The sequence below is a fragment of the Anopheles darlingi genome, chromosome 3 (assembly GCF_943734745.1).
Source record: "Anopheles darlingi chromosome 3, idAnoDarlMG_H_01, whole genome shotgun sequence".
Lineage (NCBI taxonomy): Eukaryota > Metazoa > Arthropoda > Insecta > Diptera > Culicidae > Anopheles > Anopheles darlingi.
In genome coordinates, this window is record NC_064875.1 from 56,534,542 (window position 1) to 56,559,541 (window position 25,000).

Here is a 25,000-nt window from a genome sequence, read left to right on the forward strand (position 1 = left end):
GGACGCCCAGCAAACACCCTTGCCGATGATGCCGATGAAGAAGAAGACCGTACCCGCCCTAGACCCGCCAAAACAAACTTTCGACAACAAACTTAGGCTCTTCGGCCGGCGCCCTTTAGCCCCCCGGGCCGTCAAGAGGATTGATGTTGACCTTCTCGATCAACGGAACATGATTCGATTAATAATCACTTTTACCGGCGCTATCGAGAGCAGCAGCAGCAGCACCAACGGAGCTCCTCGGATCTCGGGAACTCTGCCAGAATTGCAGTAACAGGGTGTTATCGGCTTCGTTCTGCCTCTCTCCCTGTCTCCCCCTATGCCACCCTGTGTTTGTACCACCGGTGGTGGCCTTTCGTTTTCCATGTTTATTTCTTCAGCAGCGTTTTCATAACATGGTTTAAAATTAGACCACAGAGGCAGCGCCATGCCACCACGCTCCAAACACATCACCACACCCCGTACTCCACACTCCCCTCCCGGGCACACCAGAGTGCCAGAGTATACATCAATTGGCGCCCCCGATGTGCGGCCAGTTCGTTAAACGAGCCAACGCGAAAGCGAGAAAGAGTTAGTGAGGGAAAGAGCACTAAAAAAAAAAAAAGGGCGAAGCGGAAATCCAATCCGTAACTCCAAACATGCAAACAGTCCCCCCCCCCCCCCGGCGCTCGAGGCAAAAGAACTAGAGCACTGGATCTCGTGTTGTCGTGTGCAGGGAGGGAGGTTGTTCGGTTCGGTTGTTGGCCAACACACCGGGGCCCGGACCACACGGGGACCAGCTGATGAGCAACGACGGCAGCGAGTAGAGGTGACAGCAACAGTAGGCCATCCGCTGTACCGCTTTGCTTGTGCGCAACAGTGTCCAGCGCTCGTAGCCAATAGCAACAGCAACTTGGCCTACTGATGGTGGTCAGGTCACCCCTCTTTCGGAAGTAGAGAGGTAAACAAGACCACATCGCCTTGCGTGCGATGTTATCCACAACGACAACAACGGCAACGGCAACAAGTGCAGCGACCACAGCAGCAACAACAACAGCAAAGCGCAACCAATATATCAAGCAAGCGTGGAGCAGGCAACACCGGGAGCAAAGAACGCGCATAGCATAGCGGGGGGAACTGAGTCCGGTGGAGAAGGTGGAGGCCAACCTTATCTCCTTTTCTCTTTCTCTCTCTCTCTCTCTCTGTCTCGGAATCACTGGAGAAACAAGGTCAATCGTAACTAAAAATTCAAGTACAGAAGGCATTAAAATACAAACAATGACTGACGGGCATAGGGAGGGAGTACACCAGGTTGTTGTAGTGCCTCACAACAACCTAGTGTAGCAGCAGCTGACCTGGAGTCACGCACAGACACACACACACAACGATGGCGAGCTAATGAGCGTGGCGGAATCGCACCGCGAGGAAGAAAGTAACGAGGGCGAGAAGCGGCCTGTTAAATGGAAGGCAAAAGAAGCGGCGCACAGTATGCACCGTCGACCCATAAGCCGAGATGATGCACCGTTGCAATGCAATAGTGCAACGTCATATGATAAAGTGCAGCAGCAGCAGCAGCAGCAGCAGCAGCAGTCGGTAGAGGCGGGAAGGGAGTCGCGTATGGCATGAATGGAGACTCGCGAGAGTGGCTCTGTTGTAGCCGGAGGGGCGGATCCGTTCCGCGTGTGTGGAGTGGTATGGTGGTGGTGTCCCCATTGCTGCTGCTGCTGCTGCTGCTGATGTCGATTGGCTGTCAGGCAGTGATGCAAAGTGCATTCCATGGGCGACTTTGCATTTTGTTGTTGTCGTTGGCGTGCATGCGAACACATAATACACTGTGTGACGCTCCTCTTTCGCCTGCTCGCTGGATGCGAACGGAGATGCCAAAAAGGGAAATTCCGTGGAAGGTTAGCTCGAGAGAGAGAGAGAGAGAGGGAAACAGGAAGTTGACGTACAACGTAGCCTTCGTTGGCGTTGGCAATGACTGGTGCTGGTGGTGTGCGCGGCCTAATGGTGGTGGCTCTCTAGTGCTCTAGCGCGGCGACACACAAAACAATCAATAGAAGGTGTGGTGTCGAAGGTGTGTGTGTGTGTGACAATCTTTCCCCCGTTAAGCCGTGTTTCACTTCCGTCCGCTGGAGGTGATGAGCATTATTTGACTCCAGACCCCCCTATACCACTACTGTCCTTCTGTCTAGCAGAGTCCCGGCAATACACAATAGCAGGAGAAATCTCACTCACTCATCACGGATCGGATCAATCATACACCATACACTGATGGTGGGCTCTCGTGTCGTGGGTCTTTCAAAATATTATTACACACACCCGCTGTACTATTGATCCGTGGGTCAAACGGTGAGAATCTGGGATCTGGGAGGATTATGATGGATGGAATGTGGTACACACCACAATGGACGGCCCTGTGACTGGACTGTATACTGTAACTGGGGACTCGGGACTGGGACGACTAAGCCGCCGCCGCCATCATCATGAGTCACTGCACAAAAGCGATTACGTTCGACCGACTGGAGCACGGTTTTGGCTGTCACCGTGTGTAAACTGTCTGTTTGTTCGTATCTATTGAAGCGGAAGTGCAATACACACATCTCGATCTCGATGGACTTAGATGAATCATCCTCTCCGTCAGGCACTCGCTGCTTCCTTCCGCCCGGCTGATAATAGAGTGTTGTATGCGGAGTCGCGGGGCGTTAGCGGATCATTTGTTACACCCGCCTGGAAACGTCAAACACAACATGGCGTCCAGCAGAGAGCAGAGATACAGCACCAAGCAAAGAACAGACAGCACGGTTTGATTTACATCCTCATTAGGGTTGGCCACCGCATGGTGCTGCTACTGCTGCCACTGGCCACCATATGCCACCGGAATTAATCATACTTGATTGTTTTCCCATCTCCCGGAATCAATTCCCGATGTGAAGTAAAGCGTCCACCACCGAACACCGAAACACCGTGGAGGATGAGGAGAAGGATGATGATGACGAGCACGATCTGGTACCCGGACGCCCGGCCGACATTTCGACGTGGCCGGACTTTGTAAAAATAAACCTCCGGACCTCCGGTTTGGCAAACATGTCCAGAATAAGGGAGAGAAAAAAAAACGAAGAATCCGAAATCCGAGACAAACCCAGACAAGCATACCGAGCTCGCCGAGTTGGAGCGACCGCCAGAAGAAGTCCATGTCTATGAGAGGTTCCAGTTCCAACACTGAAGCAGCGAACAAATGGTGCAGAATAATATGAAGAATGAGACTTCCGTGATTTGTAGCGCTCAGCAGAAACATGGGCCGGCCAGTTGGCCACAGACCAACACAAGCGCACTAGCCAGCCAGACACTCGCGTCTACCTTCAGTGTCAGCAGTTCCCAGTGAGACACTTCCAGAAGTCGCCTCCAGTTCCGCCAGGTCCCGTTAGGTCCCGTCGTCTACTGTGGGCCGCAATGTCGTTCCACGCGATGTTGTACTACTGTGGGGCGCGTCTTTTCGTCCCCAAGGGAGAAAAAGGGAAGGGGAGCAAGTCGTGCACATGTCACCGACATATGGCCGTCTCCACCATTCCAAGAACTTGGTATCTTGTTCGTGAAGCAGCACCAACAGCAGCACCAGCACGAGCCGTATATTGTTTCCGCACGATAAACGGATTGCGGCCGGCCATTAACCAGGGCACATCGTCGTCGTCGTCCTAGTCGTCGTCGTCGTCGTGGTGATGACGTCGGAAACGTCCGCACCTCGGGACTTTGTTGGCACCCCATGACAAGACGAGCAATTCCCCTCCCGGGACCGTGTGGCCCGGGGCCAACACTTTTGGCCTCCATCCAAAGCCGCACACGGTCGTCGCGCCACCAACGTATGACGTCCATTTAATTATTTATGTGCTCCAAACTCCCCAGTGTGTGTGTGTGTGTTCGGTTCGGCAACGGTTCTATGATTGGGGATCTCGCATCTCGTTCCCTATCTTCTCCTTCTCCTCGTGCTCCTGTAGTCACTGATCTCTCTGTTGAGTAAATATTAAAACCATATGGTACCTCCTGCTGCTGCTGCTGCTGCTACTACTGCTAGCCCGCTACCTACCGCGCGTGATTCGTCCACCATATCTGATCTTGTGGCCGAGTTCTGAGTTCACTTCTCGTCTCTCACGCCACACGCGCGTTTACCGGTGGCGTCTCGTCGACTCGCTCTACGCACGACGTCATCTGGTCGCTCCAACCAACCGGCAGGTATAGGTATCCCCTAGCGATCAGACCGGGTGTGTGTGTGTTTGTGCATACACATGGTGCAGGTCAGTTATAGCAGCAGGCAACATGGCAGAGTCTCGGGGGTTATAAATTGACAACCGCGATAGTATAGTGGTCCCGATTACAGTGATCTCTGCTGCCGGTCGTGCTGCTGCTGCTGCTGCTGCTACTACTACTCGTGAGCACTCCCGGGAGGATCCCGTTGCATGACGAATGGCACAACATCGGTAGCACGTGCCGAAACCGTGCGAAGGCCCTTCCGGTTTATGACACCGAAAACCGGCGACGGTTTGGGACGGAGTGAAGTCCGATGAATACTAAAGCCCGCTTCGCCAGCCAGGCCGCCGACTCCTTCTCCTCCGCTGGCGCTTCCCTAAATAGACTTTACGAGACTTCCAATTTGCACGGTGGGTATAACGATGGTGCGCGCCTGCCCATTCCACAACTGCTAGTGCTTGCGACCGCGCGCAAATGTTTGCCGGAAGATTTATCGACCTACCGGGTATTAGTACTACCGGGCCGACTACTGACTGACTCCGGTGGGTTTAACGTATAATGGCATTTTCAAACGCTCCATTATCGTTTAGATGGTATGTTGGTATATGCCTATATGGGCGTGCGTGTGTGCGCGCGCGCAGGTTGGTAGATTCATAACTAAATTGGCATGGCTTGGCTGTGGTTTCACTTTCGAACCATAAATGCTAATACCCAGGGACTCGAGCGCGCATACACACACCGTTTAAGTCCTGGGACATCCTTCATGCATATGCAGCATTCGAGGGAAGGGAGAGGGGAAAGAAGCACAGGCAGACAGACGAAATGTGTTTAAGTATTCTGCTGATTTCAATCCATCCTGCAGCATTCTAATGGAATGAACGAACGGAGAGATATTTGATTCAGTGTAATTGCGTGGCTCTCTCTCTCTCTCTCTCTGAGGATGTGTGGCGGAATGGCGGAATGAACATATAACATGCCTGGCCTGGCTTGCACACGTGTCTGGTGGATGCCCATAGTCCCGCACCTCTATAGGGCCCGAGGGCTAATTGTAACCAATTGAATAATGCAAATCATGTGGAACAACAGAGCCTCACCGAGGGACGTAGAGAGACGCAGAGAGACGGTACAGACTGCAGCAGCAGCAGCAGCAGCAGCAGCAGAGGAAAGCTCATGCTGGCTACTGTGCGGAGGTATTGCGCGAACAAAGAATGAATTGGTAAGCGACAGAGGCAGCGGCTCGAGCTTGCGCTTTTCCCCCCTCGGTTCGATGTAACACCCGGGGAGCATTCGACGCATTGGCGCGACACAAATAAAAAGAAGAAAAAAAAACATGGCGGAAACCATTTCCGGGAGGAACGTGACTACTAGGCAGAGAGAGAGAGAGAGAGAGAGAGAGAAAGACCAAGAGAGGTGAGTGAGAACCGCGCCTCGGGTGTAGATCGAATCGTATTAACGTTTGTCCCCCCCCCAGACTACATGACTACTACACCGCTGCTGCTGCTGCTGCTGCATGGTTGGAGTCGCAACAAACAACATTTGCATTCCCGTCACCCGCAAAATGCTGTTCCTGCGTTTGGCTCTCTCTCTGTCCCCGGAGGGTAAGCGGTCGCCCCCCCGAGGGGAGCAACATTCTAGCTGACACATTCCCTCTCGGTCACATAAAGAAAAAAACTGGGAATGCAAAGTCCCGGTTGGGACCTTGTTCCCGGCGTGCCCCTGGTGTGCACGCTAGGTTGGCCGCCATTGTTGGGTGCCCCTGGATCCCTGGATTTGGCTTCCGGAGTTTTTCGTTCCTCATTTGGTGTGCGTCTATCGCACCACCACAACGCACACTCTACACCACGTTTTTCCCTCGGGGCACAATTATACGGGAACCCTCGCCCGGTGGTCCCAGGTGCGGCGTCCGCGGCTACTACTACTGCAACTACTGCAGCAATCGATTTGCCTTCAACTGTTGCTGCTGCTGCTGCTGCGCTATATCGATCGCGTGAATTTAAGGTGCAGACCACATACAGCACTCGATTTCCACCGATTTCGTGACCAACGGACACGCCTATATGTGTGTGTGTGTGTGTGTTTCTGCACATTGCACTTTGAAAGCCTCCTTCGTGAGATGATGATTCAGCAACTTCTCGTCAGAATGTAAAACTCCAAAAAAAACGAGAGGTTCCAGAAAACGGCTTTTGATATAAAGTGCACCACACGATGATCAAAAGAGGAATGTCCTTTTCGCGGTGCACACGGTCGCTTTCGCTGTAAAGAAAAGGAGAGGGAGCGGGAGACCTGTAGCGGCAGGTTGGACCCGTTACAGATTGATGCCCTGGCCTGCCCTGCCCTGTCCAGATTGCGCCCAGGAGAGGAGACCCACACGAGGCGCGGCACACGCGAGGCGATCCAATCAGAGATAATAATCTCCTCCACAGGCCACGTCAGGCCGCCCTTACCGGTGAAAGGACCCCACCGCACCATCAGCACCAGACCCTCCCCCCCGGGGGTTTCAACTAATTCCATATCCCAAACCCATCCAAGAAGGCAATGCTGGTGGTGGTGGTTGCGCGGTCCAAAAACCGACTGTGACTGTGAGCTTGAACTTGATGCAGACCTCGCCGCCGCCTTTGATGCCACCATGAGCACACCAAAAACGCTCGCTCGTCGCGGAATGATACGGAGTGAGTTGCGCGAGTTCGCAAAAAAGGCCGGCCAGTCAGTCAGTCAGTCAGTCACCCTCTCCCTGCCAGCTAGCGACGACGAAACCTGTGCCCCCCTCCCATACACGGTGCGACATAAGTTCATTTCGAAAGTCATGCCCCCATCTGCCGTGAGATGCGCGCAGAGGCAGCAGCACCAGGAGGTAAGGTGGAGATTGCGAGAGAGAGAGAGAGATGTGTGTATGTGTGGAATGTGTATGGCGCGCGTCAATTTGCGTCATTCTTTGTGCTGGTCGTTAAAGGATTAGAGGAGCGACGTCGTCAACAAACGACACTGATGCTGCCGCTGCTGCTGATGATGATGATGATGATGACGGTTTGAAGATCAACAGCCCGCCAGCTAAAGCCTTGGCGTGTCTTGGTCGGGTCTCCTAGTAGGCGGTGAAAATAGTGAAAGCCACGCCAACTACTCTGCCCTAACGTCAACAGCTAGCCAGCCAGCGCCTTCTTGGATCGCGCTAGCACATAACCTTCTTAGGCAAAGACCAAGAGAGAGCGCACACGGGAGGAGGAGGAGCGCAGAGCGTGCCCTTCTGACTTGGGTGCAGCAGCTGCTGCGTGCAACTGCACGTGTGCCTCTACCACGTCTAGACGAGAGTGTGTGTGTGTGTGTGTGTGTGAGTGTGTGTGAAAATGCTATCCGATTCCATAGCGGTCTCCATGGGCACACACAAAGAGCTCGGGCCCGGACTGGGTCCCAGGGCCCACTGCCATACTTTGCCTTTTGGCGTGGCCACGTGTTTTTTTTGCATATAAGGAGAGATAGTGTGTTCCTGCGCCAAGTTTCTCGTCCCCGCTCGTTCGCTCCCTCACTCTCTCTCTACTCAGCAGCTGGATCTTGAACTCCACACACCAGCATCGGGAGCATGGCCAACATCAAAACCACACCATCATTACACCATCGCCATTAGGTGCGTGGCATGGCGTGCCGACCATGCCATGCCGTGTCGTTCAGAGTCCAAGCTCCCAGTGCTTCTTAGCCCTTCGCCTCTAAAATAGCGTACCGCACAAAGCAGCCGGTGTGGGGTGGTCCAAGAAGGAGGAGATCCAAGACCAGGCGGCGACACTGGAACTTGGAACCACTGGATCGCACGCTAAACGGTGCAATGGTAATGGCTGACAAATGGTAAGTTATTTCCCACCTCCATCACCCCACTCCCACCCCACCCACTCCGGTGAAGAGTTCACTGTATCCCCTTGTACCCGCTTCCCCCCTCCGGGAGAGGTCTCCCGAGGAGAGGATACGACATCACGCCTGCTCGCTGAGAAATGCCCCGAGGGAACCTCAACCAGCAGCAGCTGCTGCTGCTGCTGTCATCGTCGCAGTAGGCTTTTCCGGAGTTGGAATCCGGAATCCCTACACTTCGTATGTTTGTTGTCACCCAATGGCATTTGTCACCCATAGCGATGGTCAATGGTTGTCACCCATAGCGGGTTGGGGTGAGAGGTCCCTTGCTGCCACGGAGAACTGTGTGTCACAAACTTATGCTTTCACGGCGATCCCACACCGGGGGCACCGCGGGATCCTAAGACACTCTCAAGCCGTTCCCTTTCCCTCTCCCTGGGACATTCCTTCTCCCCGGGACAACATTGAGTGAGTCATGAATTTTGAAAATGCAATGTGTTTGCCCTAACCTCAACCGGAAAGCAGCACCATCTCGTGCCTAACGTTGTTGGTTTGGTCTCTGGGATTTCAAGAGCCTGAAAGCTTCCCGTCCTCGTCGGTTGACGGTTCCTCCGTTGCGGCACTACGGAAACGGGTACTCCTTCATTCTGTCTCCTCCTTCGTACTGTTGCGCAGATGATTGGTTGTTGAGGTCTGGGCGGAGGTCTGACACTACCGGCCGGGCCCAGGGTGACAGACATCCACAGAGCATGATACGGCCGGGAGATTGTCCTCTCGTATTATCGCTTAGCATATTGTAGCAAGGTCCCGAAAAGAAAGAAAGGAGAACGATGGCACGAAAATCCATCTACAAACTTGCTACAACTTCCGCCCTGGGGGCCCCGGAGTTCCCGGACGCAAGAAGAGGGGCAGCATATCAGCAACAGCTTTCAGGAACAGCAAGCAAGCAAGCAAGCAAACCACCGACACATCCTTGGCACGCAAAAGGACAATTTTAAATGGGTTTTTGCCGCATCAAAACAGCAGAAACAGAAGAAAGTGAGTTGAGCCACCCGGGATGGCTTCTGTGAAGTCGTCGAAAAGGAACCGATCTCCGACTACTGCTCCTTCTCGCTCTCTCTGTCGCTCTCCATGGTTGCTTGATAAACGACAACTTATTGCTCCCGACTCCCTACCAGCACGTCAGTTTGCTGGGGTTTCCGGTGCAGCAAACCCGAGAACCAGAGCGAAAGAACGGGCAAACAACTAAGAACCGGGAATAACCGTTCTGCACCCAGGACAGCCACCCCGCCTGACATTGAAACGGCTCCACGCTCCCAAAACAAACGGGAAGTCGAGATGTGCATTATTTAACCACTGACTGGCTCTCTGGTTTGGTTAAGGGCTGTTAAGGGCCATATACACACACCATCACAAAACCGAGAAATGAAAACAAAACGGCAAACGGCAAACGATAAACGGGAACCACAAGAAAGGGCTGGGGGACCCATCACTAGGGTCTGCAAAATGGCGAACAAGACGAAGCAACGAAACAGGGAGCAAGAGAGAGAGAAACACACTTGGAAATTAAAAACGGGATCTCGACTCCTCCTCTCTTTGATGCTGCTGCTGTTGGCGCACACATAACGACCTCGCGGTCGTGCTAACAACACCATGCAACAGCAGCAGAAGCAGAGCTGCATTGATGCAGAACCACCCTGCCACCCCACCACCCCAGTGTGCAGCTCGTAGTCGTCGTTGTGTTGCTCCAGTTTTCCAGAGAACAACAAGAACCACTATCTTCGTTCACTGGAACGCACCGTCACAACGTCACAACGGGCAACTCTGTTTACACACACATGGCGAATGTGTTGTTGATGGGCCGTAGCCGTAGAACATGCCCACAGAATCAATAAATCCCGGTCACTCGGTCCTCGGTCCGGAGTTCTAGGCCGGCGGAACAACGGAACCATCACCATCATCGTCATCATCATCAAGTCCCCATCGCTTCTAATCACTTCCAGGCAGCACTAGGCAAGGCAGAAGAAGCATAGTCGAAGCCGAAGCGCACCGTTGCACCGCATCCTGCATGGTCTCCTATGTGGGCGCACACCTTACTCGCCCGCCTGCCTGCCTGCCTGCCGGCAACCTGTCAACCTGTTGTCATCCACACACCATCACCATCGCCGAGCGGTGGCAACGGTGTTGCAGCACCAAAAAAGGAACACCAGGTTGTCGGTTCATCGTCTTTTTCAGCTCGTTCGCGTGGTCGTGAGAGAGGCAGCAGCAGATGCCCGGGGAAAGCAGCAACAGTAGCAGCATCGTACCTAGCGAAGCATAACGATGCCTCGGGTGAACCTCGGTACAGAGCGTGGAGGTGTAGCCCCCGGCGCCCCCGCCCCCGCGAGAAGCTTTATTGTAGACCAACCGTTTGGAACAGAAGCCGTTATCGAGATTGCCTCCGCTGCTTTCCAGCTTCATCCTCGGGGTCCATATTATTGGACGCCGCCATCCGTCCATCCACGCGTCCATCCAGAAAGTAGTCGTCGTAGTAGTAGTAGTCGAGTCGAAGAATCGAAGAAACGTTGGCAAAACGCGAATTTAGCTTTGACGTTATTACGTGACCGCCAGGGAGGCGGCTGTGGAAGATATGGCGGAGGATTGTGGTCAATAACAGCAAATAACCTCTCTCTCTCTCTCTCTGTCGAAGCGCTTTATATAGGCCTCTCGGACTAGGGGATCCCCCCCTCTATAGGCCACCCACAAAAGCCAAATAACTCACAGAAACGATGCGCCATGAAATTGGCTTTCAAAGGTCCACCTAATCACTGGCAGCAGCAGCAGCAGCAGCACCGTAGGAAGCCAGCCGTTTTCGTCGGCCATTTATTGGACATTCGGTGACCATGGTCCACACACACAGACACACCGAACCGCAAATGTCTTATCATAATCGTCCAGTTGCCTAGGTAATACACGTTATAAATTTCTCCCAATAAAACTCCCACCCCCTCGGCCCCAATTCCGCCAAAATATCCGGTGCCAATCAATGTGGTGCCATGTGAGGTGGTGTTTTCGGGAGGTAGTGTGCTGCGGCTCCACGCCACCACCTTCACCAGGAAAAAGGGATATACCAGAGAGGCATATTGTTTCCGTTACAACCGACACAGAGAGAGAGAGAGAGAGGCAAACGTAATCGCGTAATCCCAGAGACCGAACGACCGAAAGCAACCGGCAGGCGGCTTGTTCCTGTGGTAAACGGAACATAAAATTGTCACCAAATTGACAGTACCCGCCGGTACACAGCCCACTGTCAGCCCAGATAAATCTTCTCAATTATGAACGCCTGACAGGCCGCACAGGCCTGAAGGATAACCGTACCGGGCCGGGCGATATGATTCACTGTTCCACTGCGCTGGCCTGGCCTGATGTTCCCGGTACAGTAAAGCGTTGGATTAAATTGAAATTGCCACAAAGCCCCCTGCCATCCGGACAGCCGGAGAAAAGCAGGACAACGCCACGTTGACGGTGACGTTGATTGAGCATCAAACGGCCCAGAGGCATATCACCCCCTCCTGGTCCTGTGTCCTACGATGTTGTTCGATGGTGCCTTTGTTTCCTCCTGGACGGACGGACGCCCGTTCGATCTACGGGATTCGTGGGCGCTTTCTTTGTGATCGAGCCAGGATGAGAACATTGCCCACAAAAGATGATGGACCCAATCAATCAGGTATCTGCGCTGCGAGCCACACACACACACACACATGATGGCGTGGAAATATGTTTGCTCTCTGGCTGCGCTACGGGTCTGCACTATTCGCGAGCTAACGGGAAACGGAAGTCCCGCGAGTGCGCGAGTGCGGGACAACAAAAACAAAGACAAACGCCCGCCATTGCGCCGTCGATTGCTAACGGAACAGCAGCACTTACGCCTACCTTACGCTAGCGCTTGCGAACCGGACTGCCGTTGCTCGGTGCATTGTGTGCATGGCGGACAATCATGGCGACCGTGTGACAGATGACATTCCATTGCGCTGAGTGCCTTGAGTGGGGGACGGCGGAAAGGGCGACGCGATAACGCTACAACAACTTCCCTCTACCATCATCATCATCACGAACAACCGGCGAGCACGATGCACGATCCACGATGGACTCGATCATGTGTGATCGTTATCGAGACATTAGATTTAATGGATTTCTAACCGAAGACGGCTCTCGGCACGGTAACGTTAGATGCTCTTTCTCTGATGACCATCTACAGCGGACCCCGAGACCCTTTTGTGGCCCATCGGAAGGGTCGGTCGCTCGTTCTACCCTCGCTGTAGTTCTCGTTCTCGCTCTGTCCAACTCAACTCGATCACCCCTCAGCACTCGATATAGGAGGGTTCGAGTTCGAGGTTCTTCTCCCCTGGAGGCATAACACAAACACAGCCTGCAGCAGCAGCACACACGGACATGGAGCGTGAAATGAAGCACGTGAATTGATAGCAGCCGGAGGGAAGCGACGCAGAGCGATGCTACACAGCAGCTAGCTACGTCTCCCGCCGGTCCGGCCCTTGGCTTTTTAATTGATTCTGTACCCTCGGCCCTGCGCCACCAGACCAGGGGACAACGAACTGTCATCAGCAGGCTGGTGATGCGCGTGCTGGGGCCGGGGGTATGCGGTTCTCTCGTTTGACATTTCCGCGTTGTAGCGTAGCAAGCCATGGCCGCCATGACAGGAGCCGAATCCCGACAATGCTGCGCTGCAAAAAAACGGTTCTCGGCAGATCGCAATCCAAGCAATCCCGGCAACGAATAGTCGCATTCGGCGCAATGACCGTCACACACAAAGTGCACATAACCTCCAAAAACAGAGTCGAGCTCCACTAGCAGCAGTAGCAGCAGCAGCAGCAGCAAGTGTGCTGCCCGGTGTGAGTGAAATTAATTACAGCAGTGCGTGAAAAGGCCCGAAAAAAGGGAGACCACAGAGATAGCACCATCAGCAGCAGCAGCAGCAGCAACAGAGCTTTCGGTCGGAAATGGAAACCGGACGAAATAATTCATTTTATTCCTCAGCTGGCTCTAGTGAGGAAAGCGGCGCCATTTTATGCACCACATCAACGGAGTGGAGAGACAGATAGAAAGAGAGCGAGAGAAAGGGAAAAGCGACAGGACAGGAAAAAGGGGGGAGGGGGAATAGGTCTCTCGCTTGGCAATCGCGTAAATAAGCTGCTGAAACACACCGGTCGCACACACAGCCGCAGCCGCACAAAATAAAACAAAACAATTGGAGCTTTCATTTCGATGATGGCCGGTGGTCGTTTTCGGTGGCCGCTGTGTGTGTGTGTGTGTCCCACCAGCAGCATCACCCTGATTGCAGCCCGCTCACACTCGGGAGTAGAGCAATTAGCGGTGTTAAAGCTGGTTGACTTTTTCCTCGCTTGGTCCCGGTGCCAACAAAGTCACGAACGAAGCGCACGATGATGATGTTTCGTTACCGTTTTGATTGGCCTCATTTGTTTTTGGTCGCACACAGGTGCCACTCCCGCGTGCGACTGCCTCCACCTAGTACTACTACTACTACTACTACTACTTTCATTTTGAAATGCATCCAAGGTAAATGAGTGAAACACGAATCCAGCCAACCTTGACAGTTCAGCAACGGGTGCAACAAGCTGGTCACCACCACGCCTCGCGGACTTCGCGGCTCCACTCCAGGAACTAGAATAATGGAGCCGGATTCCGCCGCGGTGACCACGCGAATTGAGGCCAAAACCGGCCTGCGGGTGGCCAGAAACCCCTCCACGCCATAGGCCAGGGTCAACATCCACGGGCTGGAAAGAAATTCTCGTCAAACCTACAACGACGCCATCGAGGACCAGAGCCCGATCGCCGTCGATCGCCATCGATCGGTCGGGCGGAACCGTAAGCCGGACAGGAAGTTTGCGGGGTGGTTCTAAGCCCCCAAGGGCGCCAAGGGCGTGGAGCGCTGGAGCAAAATCCCGATTAGCACCGTGGAGACCGTGGGCGTCGTTGTGCAAATATCGCGCTGACCGCATTAGAGCGGAAGAGGAGGCCGCATAAGCAGCCCGCGAGTACCAATCGCCGTCGAATGGAATGTCGTGTCGAACGGTGGCGACGCCCTGCCGCTGCTACCGCTGTTGCTGCTGCCGGTAATCTTGACAACTTCCCGAACCGTGGAAACCAGTTTCTGAGCTAAATTTATTTCTCCGGGTCCGTGGCTCTGGCCGTATTTGAATCTCGGAGCTCGCCAAAGCTGCAAACGCCCTGCATTTGCATGTGCATTCTGATTCCGGGACCGGGTACGCGACCCACGGCGATGGCGGGGTGCGCGCCACTCACACGGCGGAAGGTCAAAGAATCTAAATCACCATCAACCGAGTCGGGTACTCGGCTCGCGGTTCCTGGATTGGTTCCTCGCTAGGTTCCGTCATGTGATCAAGGCATGATCAATCGATGCTGAGTGATCCCCGGATCACGAGCCAAACCTCATATAAGCCCCGCCACCGGCCAAGGGGTCAAGGGGTGCTGTCATATGCTACGGAGAGGCGGCGGTTGCTTTTTATATGGCCCTTCCCGGGGCCCCCGGGGGCCAGAAATCAGAAATACCGTCGTCGTCGTCGTCGTCGTCGTCGTCGTCGTCGTCGTCGTCGTCGTCGTCGTCGTCGTCGTCGTCGTCGTCGTCGTCGTCGTCGTCGTCGTCGTCGTCGTCCGGCATCGCTTCACGCCGAAGTGAAGGAGAAGCAATCAATAACCCACACTCCGCAACGCACCGCACCGCACACTTTCGTCGGTTCATCGGGCATCGGCGCTCCTCTGTTTTCAACAAATGCTAATGAGAGAAAGCGCGAAGCGCGATGCGGTGCATGGTCAGCAGTGCTGGTGCCGGTTGGTTGGGGCAAGTAGAACGAGAAGATCCCGGCCTAGGGCGCATCGATTGCTTGATCTTCACAGGGTATAGGCATGGAGTGAGAGAGAAGGCTCTCTCTCTTTCTTTCTATCCAGCGATCCATATTTTATGGTTCTCCCGGGATCCACGCCTCTTCAGCCCACGGACACACGGGGAAATGCTGAAAGGTAGAACCAAGTCATTGGACTCTGTACGCCGTCTCCTAGTGAGATGCATGCAGCATCTACCGCGTGGTGAGGTGGTCGTTTCAAGCATTGAACTCTCTTGAAGGGTGCCTCCCTATATGACACGAGTGAGAAATGGAGATACACTCTGCTTTCTAACCTAACCATGTGCGCCGACCTCTACTCCTCGGTGATAACCTTGTTCGCCCCTTCCCGGGGGAGGTTTCACCTTCGACTTAAACTTGAACACCACCGCGCGAGCGCGCGCCCCGCACTCACTCGATTTGTTGCGTCGAATCGGGCACGATAGATGGAAGTTAATCGCTTCTCGTCGCAATTTCACGGAAGTGAGCTAAGACCATTAGACGATTAATTAGTTCGAGGTCACACAAATCAAGTGTCAAGCGGTTCACAACGTCTTTGGAGTTTAGTTGGAACGTTTTTCATGAGAAATCTACAACCAAAGGCCAGAAAGGGTTCTAAACATGTGAATATTTCTCTACTAATGCACCAAATCCTGTGCAAAATGGGAATCATCTTTATGATTGGTTAATTGAAATCCTTTCAAGCATGATGGAGAATAGTTAAAATAATCCTCCAAAATGGTCTATAAGCTTGAGCCACATCTTTTCTGGATTTAAATCCTGTTTAAGGCACATAATCTCGGTATTTTATTATTTAACCAATTAGATTCCACTTCCTAGTCATTTCCGTGCAAAAGATCTGTAAGCAGTTGTAAATTCCCCATTAGATCTAGTAGTCGTAGTACGTGTCGAAATCACCTTATGTAACAAGCCGCATCCATTTTAAACAAGGGAAAAGTTCAATAAGGGACGAGTGTGAAGAGTATGGAAAGTGAACTTACCTTGGCTTGAAACATCAAACCATTGCCGTAGAATGCCTGCTCCGGGTACAGCGGCACCCGAATGTCTTGATCATCCTTTACGAGATCGTAAGGTTGAGAAGGCATTTTGAGAGCTGCCGCCTAGGTGGTTCTTCCTCCGTCTTCCTCACTTTTTCACACACTCACCAATACCTCACTTTGCCGGGCGGCGCGTGGTTTCTTCGTTCGGGAAGCTCGCGTCTTCGAACACCTTCTTCTCACGGAGGTGAACCAAGAGCGGCGATAGTGGTGGTGGTGGTGATGGTGGTGGAACAAAGCACCTTTAAACTGACTAATAATTTGCACATCCGCACAATAAACTACCCATAAAGCCACACACTCTCTCTCTATACCCGCCCTAAAAAACACAGACACAGACACAAACACACACGTGCCACAGCAGGCGTACACTTTTTACCGGATATTGCAATGGCCACAACAACTTTTAGTCGTAACTCAAACGCTGGAGCTTGGAGGCTTTCCTTTGAAGCCCAACATATCCTCCACAGAAACCAACAAACGCACAGCACAGCACACTTCGTTCCTGCACGTGTGCTGAATGCTAGAACGCTAGGCTAGAACGACACGACCACCAGCCGCTAGCAGTAACAGTAACAGCTTCACTGGGGGATCTCTACTCTTCGCTAAGCTGCTTGGAGAGCTGTTGCTCGTGCCTTTCCACCCGTACGGCGCGCACGCAACGCACTCACACGCTCGCTCACTTACGGGCGATGTACAAGGGACCGGCGATGATGGATGACCTGGAAGGGGGGAGGTGGCAGCAGGCTGTGGATGAGAACAGAAAAGGAGCGTTAGGAGCGGGTTTTTAGAGATGTACGATCGCTGGTGGTTCTATGCTGGTTGCCCTTTTCCGGTTAAGGGGAGGAGGGGGTGAGCGGCTTATAGGGCGCACGCACACACACCGACACACGCGTCTGCGAGTGAATGAACTTCGGTTGCGTTCAGCGCAACACAGAACCTATATAGAGCCTACTGGGGAAGGAGAAACGATCAGAATGCGGCCCGATGGTGGCGGCGTCCACCATATAAGCCAGCTTCTAATCAACGTCGCTCACGGTGAAGGTTCTCATCAGATTGGCGGGTTCAAGAGAATCCATCCCGTCGAACGTCTGTTCCGGTTTTTCCTTTTTCCGGCCGAGCCCTTAATCCGGTTTTTAAAGGGTCTCGGCATCGCGCTTGTGGGCGACATTTATTTTGCTTCCGATTTATCACCTCCTACAGTCTTTCCCCCTTTTTTTCGGAAAAAAAGATGCGAAGAGACATCTTCAAGGATCGAGAGGGACACGGGGGTTCCCGCAATCCCACAATTCTTTCCCAATTTCGCTCCTCACTCTTCTCTCCGACTCCCCTAGAGACTGTTGGCATAATAATGCCTGTTCGGAACGACATCGTCGTCCAAAAAAAGGACATTCACAGACAACGCGCGACAACGTGCGGGACGGCACGGGGCGTGGCGGTCATAATCGGCGCAACAGAAGCTCGACAAAGGCGGCCCACGGCCCCGCACGGTCCCTGTGCCAAGATGGACCACCGAAAAGTGATGATAACGAGATTACAGAACTTTTCACTTAAGAAGCACGCCGGAAAATCCTCCATCTCAATAGATATACATTTTTCCTTTACGATCCAAAGCGTGTTGTCGCAAAACCACTCCAACGCGGGGTGGCCACCGTGGGTCGTCGATGCGTGGGGTTGGCTAACAGAAAGGGGGGGGAATAAACCCCTTTTTATTCCGGGGTGCGCGCGATGCGACGACCTCCTCACGATTATATCATAATGTACGTGCTGCACAGCTAATAAAAGGAAACCTCACCCCCCCCCCTCGGTTGGCATCTCGGATCTCGGATCATCACCCCGGGCAACGCTGGTGGATGCTGCTGTAAGGTACCACAGCAACACACACACACACACATACATAGTGCTGAGGTTGAGGTTATGTTGCTTGAGGTTCTGAGCGAACCCGGGCGAGGGGGAAGCCCGAACGAACCGAACAAAAGCGACGGAGCACGGACGGGACGGGACGGAGCAATCATCTGACGAATATTTATTCCGAATACACTTCTCTCGGTGCCTCTCTTCCTGAACTGCACCCACAAACAGCAGCAGCCCAGGGCGAAGAACAGAGCAGACAGTAGAGTTACACGATGTGTGTGTGTCTCTCTGTTCCAAGGGGTTGTAACGAGCGTGATTGGATATTTCAATTCCCAAGAGGGAGCAGCATCCGGCCCCAGTTGGTGGCGGAAGGCAGCACGTGAGAATTCATCTTCGGCCAGGAATCGCGAGAGTGTTGAGCCCCCCACCCAGAGAGTGTTGAGAAAAGGGGCCCAAAAGGGGGGGACGCAAAGAAGCGGGCGTAGGAGGCAGTATATGCTTTGTATGCCAGCGGGCACCGAGACCGGCGTATCGAATTCGAGTTGAAAGCATCGCAAAGCGCAAGAAGCTCCAGACACGATAGAGAGAGAGAGAGAGGATTAAGAACAATTTGTGCGCAGGAGGAGGAGGCATGGGGAGTACTGTACGGTTGGCAGTCCTAGTAGCAGGCTTTGCAGTTGCAGCTGCAGCTGAGGTCGCCTACTGCGCTCCACCCAAGACGCGCCCTGATGGAGAACATTACACACCGCGCGCGCTTGGAGCTCCTTGGTTGGTGTCTTCTGGATGGTTTGTGTGACTGTATGTGTGTGGTGTCTGGTGGTCGGTGGTGACGAGATAAGAAGAGGAATGGCAAGGAAGCGAAACTGGATAAACCGGTTCTAAGTCGAGTGCGCAACGCAGCGCCTCCTTGGCGTGTCTCTGCTGCTCCAGAGTGAGACGGGTGAGCTCACACGTTTCGTTCGCTGGACAACATAACTTCAACCACCAGCAGCTGCATCAGCACCAGCAGGAGCAGGAGCAGGATGCACCCAGCCCCAGATTGGTGGGGGGGGGGGGGGGGGGAAGGTTGCACGACGATCCAGCTGAGCACGTCTGGCATCGAACCACCACCACCACCACATGCAGCAACTTCTAGCCTTCCAGATTTTGTATTGCGCATTCTTCTTTTGGAGCGTTGGAGTCCAGCCAGCCAGCAGCAGCAGCAGCAGCAGGGTCCATGATTCCCTTTTCTGCTTCTGCTTCTTCTTCTTCCATTCTTTTCCCTTCCATCTTCCCAACCTGCCGTCCACCTTTTTGGTCAATTTCCTGCTTCTATTTCTTCTTCTCGCCTGTTTCGTTTCGATCTCGATTTTCTCCAAAAGCCCGGGCGCGTCCGTCGCGCGCCGCGATATTATTGTTGATTACCACCGGGCCTTCTCGCTCTCTCTCTCCTTCTTCGAGATTCCACACGAAAGCGCGTCTCATGCGAGACTCAAAACGAAAAAAGAAAAAGGAAAAAAGTAGACTTTCAACCCGACACTCCAAGCCAAGCAACAGCATCAACAGGCGGAGAACGGAAAGAGACACGGACTCGCTGGGCTGTGCTTTGTGGCTCCATCGATGTTGCTATAGCAGCCACCAAGTAAGCCAGCAACCAAAGGGGAGAGGGAGCCTTCACCATCATCTCGATCGGTGTGTGGCGAATGGGGAGGAATTAGAAATAGGAAGGCAGATGAGAACGAAGAAGAAGAGACGGAGGGAGGAACAAAAAAAACAAAAGTTAATCATCTGTGGACCGCAAATCATCGTTCTCTGGCCCACAGCCACACAGAGAACACACTCCACAACCCCTCTACAGATCATATGATGCGGTAGATTGAAATAGTTTGCGTGACTTTCGAAGGCTTTCCAGGAATGCCCCACAGGCCGATGCTGCTGCTGGTGCTGGTGCTGGTGGTGGTTGTTGTTGGGACTTCTTTGTTTACTGTTTGCTGCTGGCGATGGCATGCGGTTCGCGGTTCTGGAAGGAAAGGAAAGCCAAGAACCAGCAGAAGGACAGGTGTGCATGGGTGTATGTGTGTGTGTTCTTGTCAAAAGAACAATCTTTTGGGTAAAGTTCAAACCATAAAACGCTAGGCTGATACACACACACACAAGCGCACGATCAAGTTGAGACTTGAGAACCACACCACGCCGGTTCTGTTTGCATCGTTTCCTTACTTTCTCACCTTCTCACCCCTTTTTGGCCGATCGAAGTCCCGCACCAGTGCCAGGCCCTTTTTTACGACCACAGCACAGCACAGTTGATGCAGCAACTCACTCACAATTATGTAAATTTGGCTGTACCATCTTAATAGGCAACGCTGCAACGCTTCGACGGCACAGCACGATGGCGTTTTTCGTTTGACGCGAGATGCGACAAACACTGACACTGACACAGAACGCGTTGACAGAACCGGCGCAGGTGTTCCAGGAAGAGGGAAAACGACAAAATGTGTACTTTGATCATCGACCCATCGAGCACTGTTGTTTCGAGAGGGGAGCAATTTACCCTTATGCCAGCAAGCAAAGGATTTGCTCCATCACGGCGACACAGCATCCCCCCGATAATCGACCGAACGACCGAAGTGGCAGAGGCATCGGCATGACATAAAAGGTTTGTTGCAGGTGCTGCACCACCGACTGCGGCCAGTTTTGTGGAATTTTTAAATTATGCACCATAATTGCAGCCATGGAAGAGAACGAACGGTGGAATCATTATTTTCCACGAACCCCGCGTGGCGAAACACTGGAGGCTGGACACATCAACAATTAATGGCCTTACCGCAGGCGCAGCGGACGAAAAGAGGTCAGAGGACCACAGGAGCAACGAGTGCAAGAGGAAATTGAAAAACGGTTCTCCTTTCCAATTTCGATAAGAGTGTATCCGATGGCTTCCTGGTTCTAGGTTATTGACCCCCTTTCCCCCCCCCCCCCCCCTGGGGAGCGAGGCAACCATACCAGCGACTCCTTCGATGGTACCGAAAATGGATTATTCATTAATCCGTTTACGCTCGAGGATTCGATTTGCGTCGCGCGGCGTAGCGAACCGAAGAACCAACATCCTTTTCTTTTGTGTCCCGAAAAGGCTGGGAACCCGAGGCCATTACGGTGGGGGGTTTCACATTAATCGACTAATTTGGCGGAACGTGCCTCCGACACGAGGGCGTGAGCAGAATCGAACAAACGTAGTGTATGTGCGCGCGACCTCAAATATCACTGCGAGCGAGGAATCGTGGACCACGGATCTCGCTCGAGAAGGGAATCGAATTGGAAACCGCGGCCAACAGGACAGACGCATGGTGTGTGTGTGTATGGTTCAGCAGTTTTTAACCTTCGCGGGGATGTGGTAAGTCCACCACAACACCCAAGTCACCACAAAGGATTCAGATTCGATTGTTGCACTCCGGCCCCGCGCCTAGACCATAAGCATAAGGTTTCGACAGCGCTATCCGGGTCTCCTGGGCGCTGGGGTGAGGGAGGCCGCCGGCCAACCATCATCATCAACAAGTAACCGAATCTGTTTCATCCAATTACGCGCGCGCCTTCAGAGTATTCCATTTTCTTTTCTTCCATTTTTTCTTCCCGTTGTTTGTTCGCGCGATCACTCTTTTTAACGCGACCAGCTGGAGGATCCTTTTTCAACCCACTACACATTCCTCTTTGCCACCGCACCCCTAGAGGGACTTGGTGGTTAGGGTGTTGACATCGATACCGACTAACCGACCGACCGACGGAAAATAGGTTTTTCTCGTTCACTTTTCCAACCTCCTGCAAAACCACCCATCACACCAACGAACAACACGACACGCCGCTCCTTCTGGTTCGCGGGTTCAACTGGAGTCGCGGCGCGGCGGCCGAAGAAAAGGGGGTCGGGGTTGTGCGAACTGACACCCTCTCAGCGCCCACCGCGCTAACCCACCGCGAAAGCAACAACACACATTGCTGGCACGGAAAGTTATGAAATTTGAATGGAAAAAAAAACAGAAAACGGATCCAAATGGGAGTCAAAATGGCGTCGTGATGAAACGTGCAAAAGAAGGTGCGAACTCCAACCAACTGCCGGGACTGCGGGAGTTTTTTTGCGGGACCAAAAACAAAAAAGCCCTCGTCAGAGAACTCCTTCGTAAACAATCATTTTTCAACACAATGTAGCCCGGAAAGGTGGATCCACAACATTCGGCGTTGATGCGATGCGATGTTGTTATTTTACGCGAGTAAAAACAATTCCCGATTCTTTTATTCTCGAGATCTCGAGCACGCGACGCGATCATCGTGGATGGAAAATTACATCCCAGAAGTCATCCCACAACCCAAGCGCGCTACTGCTGGCAGGTTAAGCTGGCGTATCTTGCCGGCACCAGAGAGAGAGAGAGAGAGAGAGAGAGAGAGGGGCCAGTAGGATCACAAGTCAAGTGGTGCGTTCGTGTGTCGGTTGAGCGGCTTATAGCCGTTCTCGGCCCCGTCTGCCGTGCCGTGCGATTCGGTTTCGGTTTCGATTTTTGACATGATTACCACCACCAGCTCACCCCCGCGGCAGGCAGTCGCCCGTCTGGCGCTACCTCTTGGACTGGCTACTAATGGCGGTGTCAGGGCAGTACTCGCACCCCTCCGGTACCGGATCACGTCGCCTGCAGACGGAAAGGCCCTGCCGGCGGTGGCAGCGGCGGCATGGATCATCGTCATGCGTGGCCAGCGTGCGCGCATCTACCTCGATGACATTCGGGGCGAAAATTGAATTTCATGTTCAGCAGGCGTTAGCTCCGCGATGCGATCGTCAACGTGCTGCGACCAGATCTTCTCGAGCGAGCGACCTGTTGGTTGTCGGTAGCGGTAGCGAGGGGTGGGACCAGCAGCAGCAGCAGTAGCAGTAACAAGACGAACTAGAAGCCAAACAACACCGAACCGAACCGAACCACCGAAAGGCAAAGGCGCGAACCAAAAGAAAGAAGCAAAAGAAGCAAAAGAAAAAAAAGGAATCCTACCAATCCCGTCCGATGGGACATGGCATCATGGCATAAATTTCTATTTTGGTAACCGCCATCGGCACCGCCAAACTCGAATCTCGCCTCGAAAGGGAACGACGGGCGAGACGCCGCGCTAACGCCTTCTCTCATCGGTGCGCGGTGATCTCGCGTGTCGCGGGGGCCACGATTACTTCCAATATGAGCGAGCGATGCGGTTGCCACCGGTATTGCCCCAGTGGCAGTCGTTTGCGATCTGTTTGGAAATGGCTTATTGCTGGCGGCTGGCGCTGGCCAAACTACTCGGTCTGCGGTCACTGATCGCGGCGCGCTGATCGAGGTGCTGCTAGCTGCTCCCGCCCCAAAAAGGCCAGGGCTGCAACCGTAGCGTAAATAAGAAATGATCCAATCCAGCCTGCCGACCGACGACCTGGCGACCTTTCAGCCGAGCGAGATCAGCGAGCGACACTTCCTGTGAGCATGACACTTGACAGTGCGCACCACTGGTGTCCAAAATATGCATCATCGATCTGTCATCTCTCTCTGAATCATCGCGGGTAATCGAGATCAGATTTGTCCCCCCCTTTGTCGCCACGGTGTGTGTCTGTCATGATCGTTTGTGTACAAAGCAAAGCCTACACTCGCGAGGCGAGGGATGACGAGTACGCCGTTCGCCGTATCGTGACGTTTCCCGAGCGTTCCTCCGTCATGGCCATCCGTGATCGATAATGATCCTCCAGGGGAAGGGGGGCAGCAGTTGGGGTGCGCTGAAGCTTGCCTGCTATGATTGCGAGGCTCAGAACGCTCACGACAATCGGCGATTTTCTGCCAACAAATCGCGCAGTAGCGTGGCGATGATGCTGGTGTGCTCGTGGTGGTGGTGCTGGTGGCATGTCATGTTTATTCATCACTCCTAGCGGGCGCACGGCATTAATTTATGCAATCGCGCAAAACCGTCCCGTTCTCGAGTCGCGACCACGATCTCTCGCTCTCTCTCTCCCTCTCTCTCGCTCTCTCCGCGCCTATGCTGCGGTGTGGCTGCGCTCGAGGCTAAATGAGCTAGAATTCCAATGCAATACGTGCTTAGGAGGGTGACGATGCTGCTGCTGGTGCTGCTGCTGGACCGTGTGTCATGACGATCCGTGTCTGGTTTAGCTAGTGGTTAGATGGTGTGTGTTTGTGTGTATTTGCGATGTTCGAATGCTAGCGGATTTCGCAGATCCAGTCGCACATTGATGCTACCAGTTTTTTTTTACTTTCAAAACCCCGCGTGTTCGTCGAAACATGGCTAACCCATGCTCCATCCCACGCTGGTCTGGGATGAATCCAACCTTCCTCCCCAAAACTATCTTCTTTTGTTACCACCACCACGCACTATAGGAGGGGGATGATGCCTTTCACGTTCTCCCCATTTAATGAGGTCCAAATGTCCAAATGTCCGGTCGAAACATGGTCACTTCATCCGCCCACACACCTACGCACACAAACGTACACACACACACACACGCGTTAGAAGCGACACCGCCGTTCCAATCTGGGACGAGATTTTTGCTGCACAAAAGATCAGAAGATCACCTCCCGCGGGCGCGCGTTCGATGGCGCGGACCGGAAGTGGGTTCACATTTTTTCTCCAGCGGGAACTAGCGAGGTTTTTTTTGTTGTTTTACTCAAGCACACACAGAGACACATACAATTCGGTGGAGACCGCGGCACTGCCTTTCGAGCGATGCCGGCAATCGTAGTAGTGTTTGCTTAAGTTTGCCTTTACTTTGTGCGGTTATATCGTTTGAATTTGAACCTCGGCTCGGCTAAAGGTGACCGTTGGCGCGGTGGTCGCGTCGCAGCTTATCTTTTGTCCAGCGTGAAATTGAAGAAAAGGGGGAGGCTCTCACAGCGATGCGGATACACACCACACGCACTAAGAGACGAGGATCACACAACACTCATACACAGAGAGACACGCAGCGAAAAAAACGGTCGCACTTTGATCCTCGCGTTCGCAAAGAATACCTGTTTGGCCGGCTCCTTCTTCGCAGCGAACGGCTTCCCAAGCCTTCCACCAGCGTTGCGTTCAATCTTCCTCCTCTGCTTCTTCGTAACGGTTTTTATTCAAACTGCGGATGTCGCTGTCTAG

At 53.3% G+C, this 25,000-nt stretch overlaps 1 protein-coding gene across 2 annotated transcripts in view; it reads right to left on the minus strand.

Moving 5' to 3' along the window:
• LOC125957749 (capon-like protein) overlaps window positions 1-25,000 on the minus strand; it is a 65,465-nt gene that overhangs the window by 40,222 nt on the left and 243 nt on the right. The window contains exons 1-2 of one of the 2 annotated variants that reach the window (XM_049690641.1): window positions 24,877-25,000; window positions 15,974-16,777 (exon numbers count right to left, since the gene is read on the minus strand). The exon at window positions 24,877-25,000 is cut by the window's right edge and continues 20 nt beyond it. In XM_049690641.1, the coding sequence (XP_049546598.1) occupies window positions 15,974-16,078 (105 nt within the window). In that variant the 5' untranslated portion in view covers window positions 16,079-16,777; window positions 24,877-25,000. The remainder of the gene's footprint in view (window positions 1-15,973; window positions 16,778-24,876) is intronic. The other variant, XM_049690640.1, reaches the window with a different exon arrangement.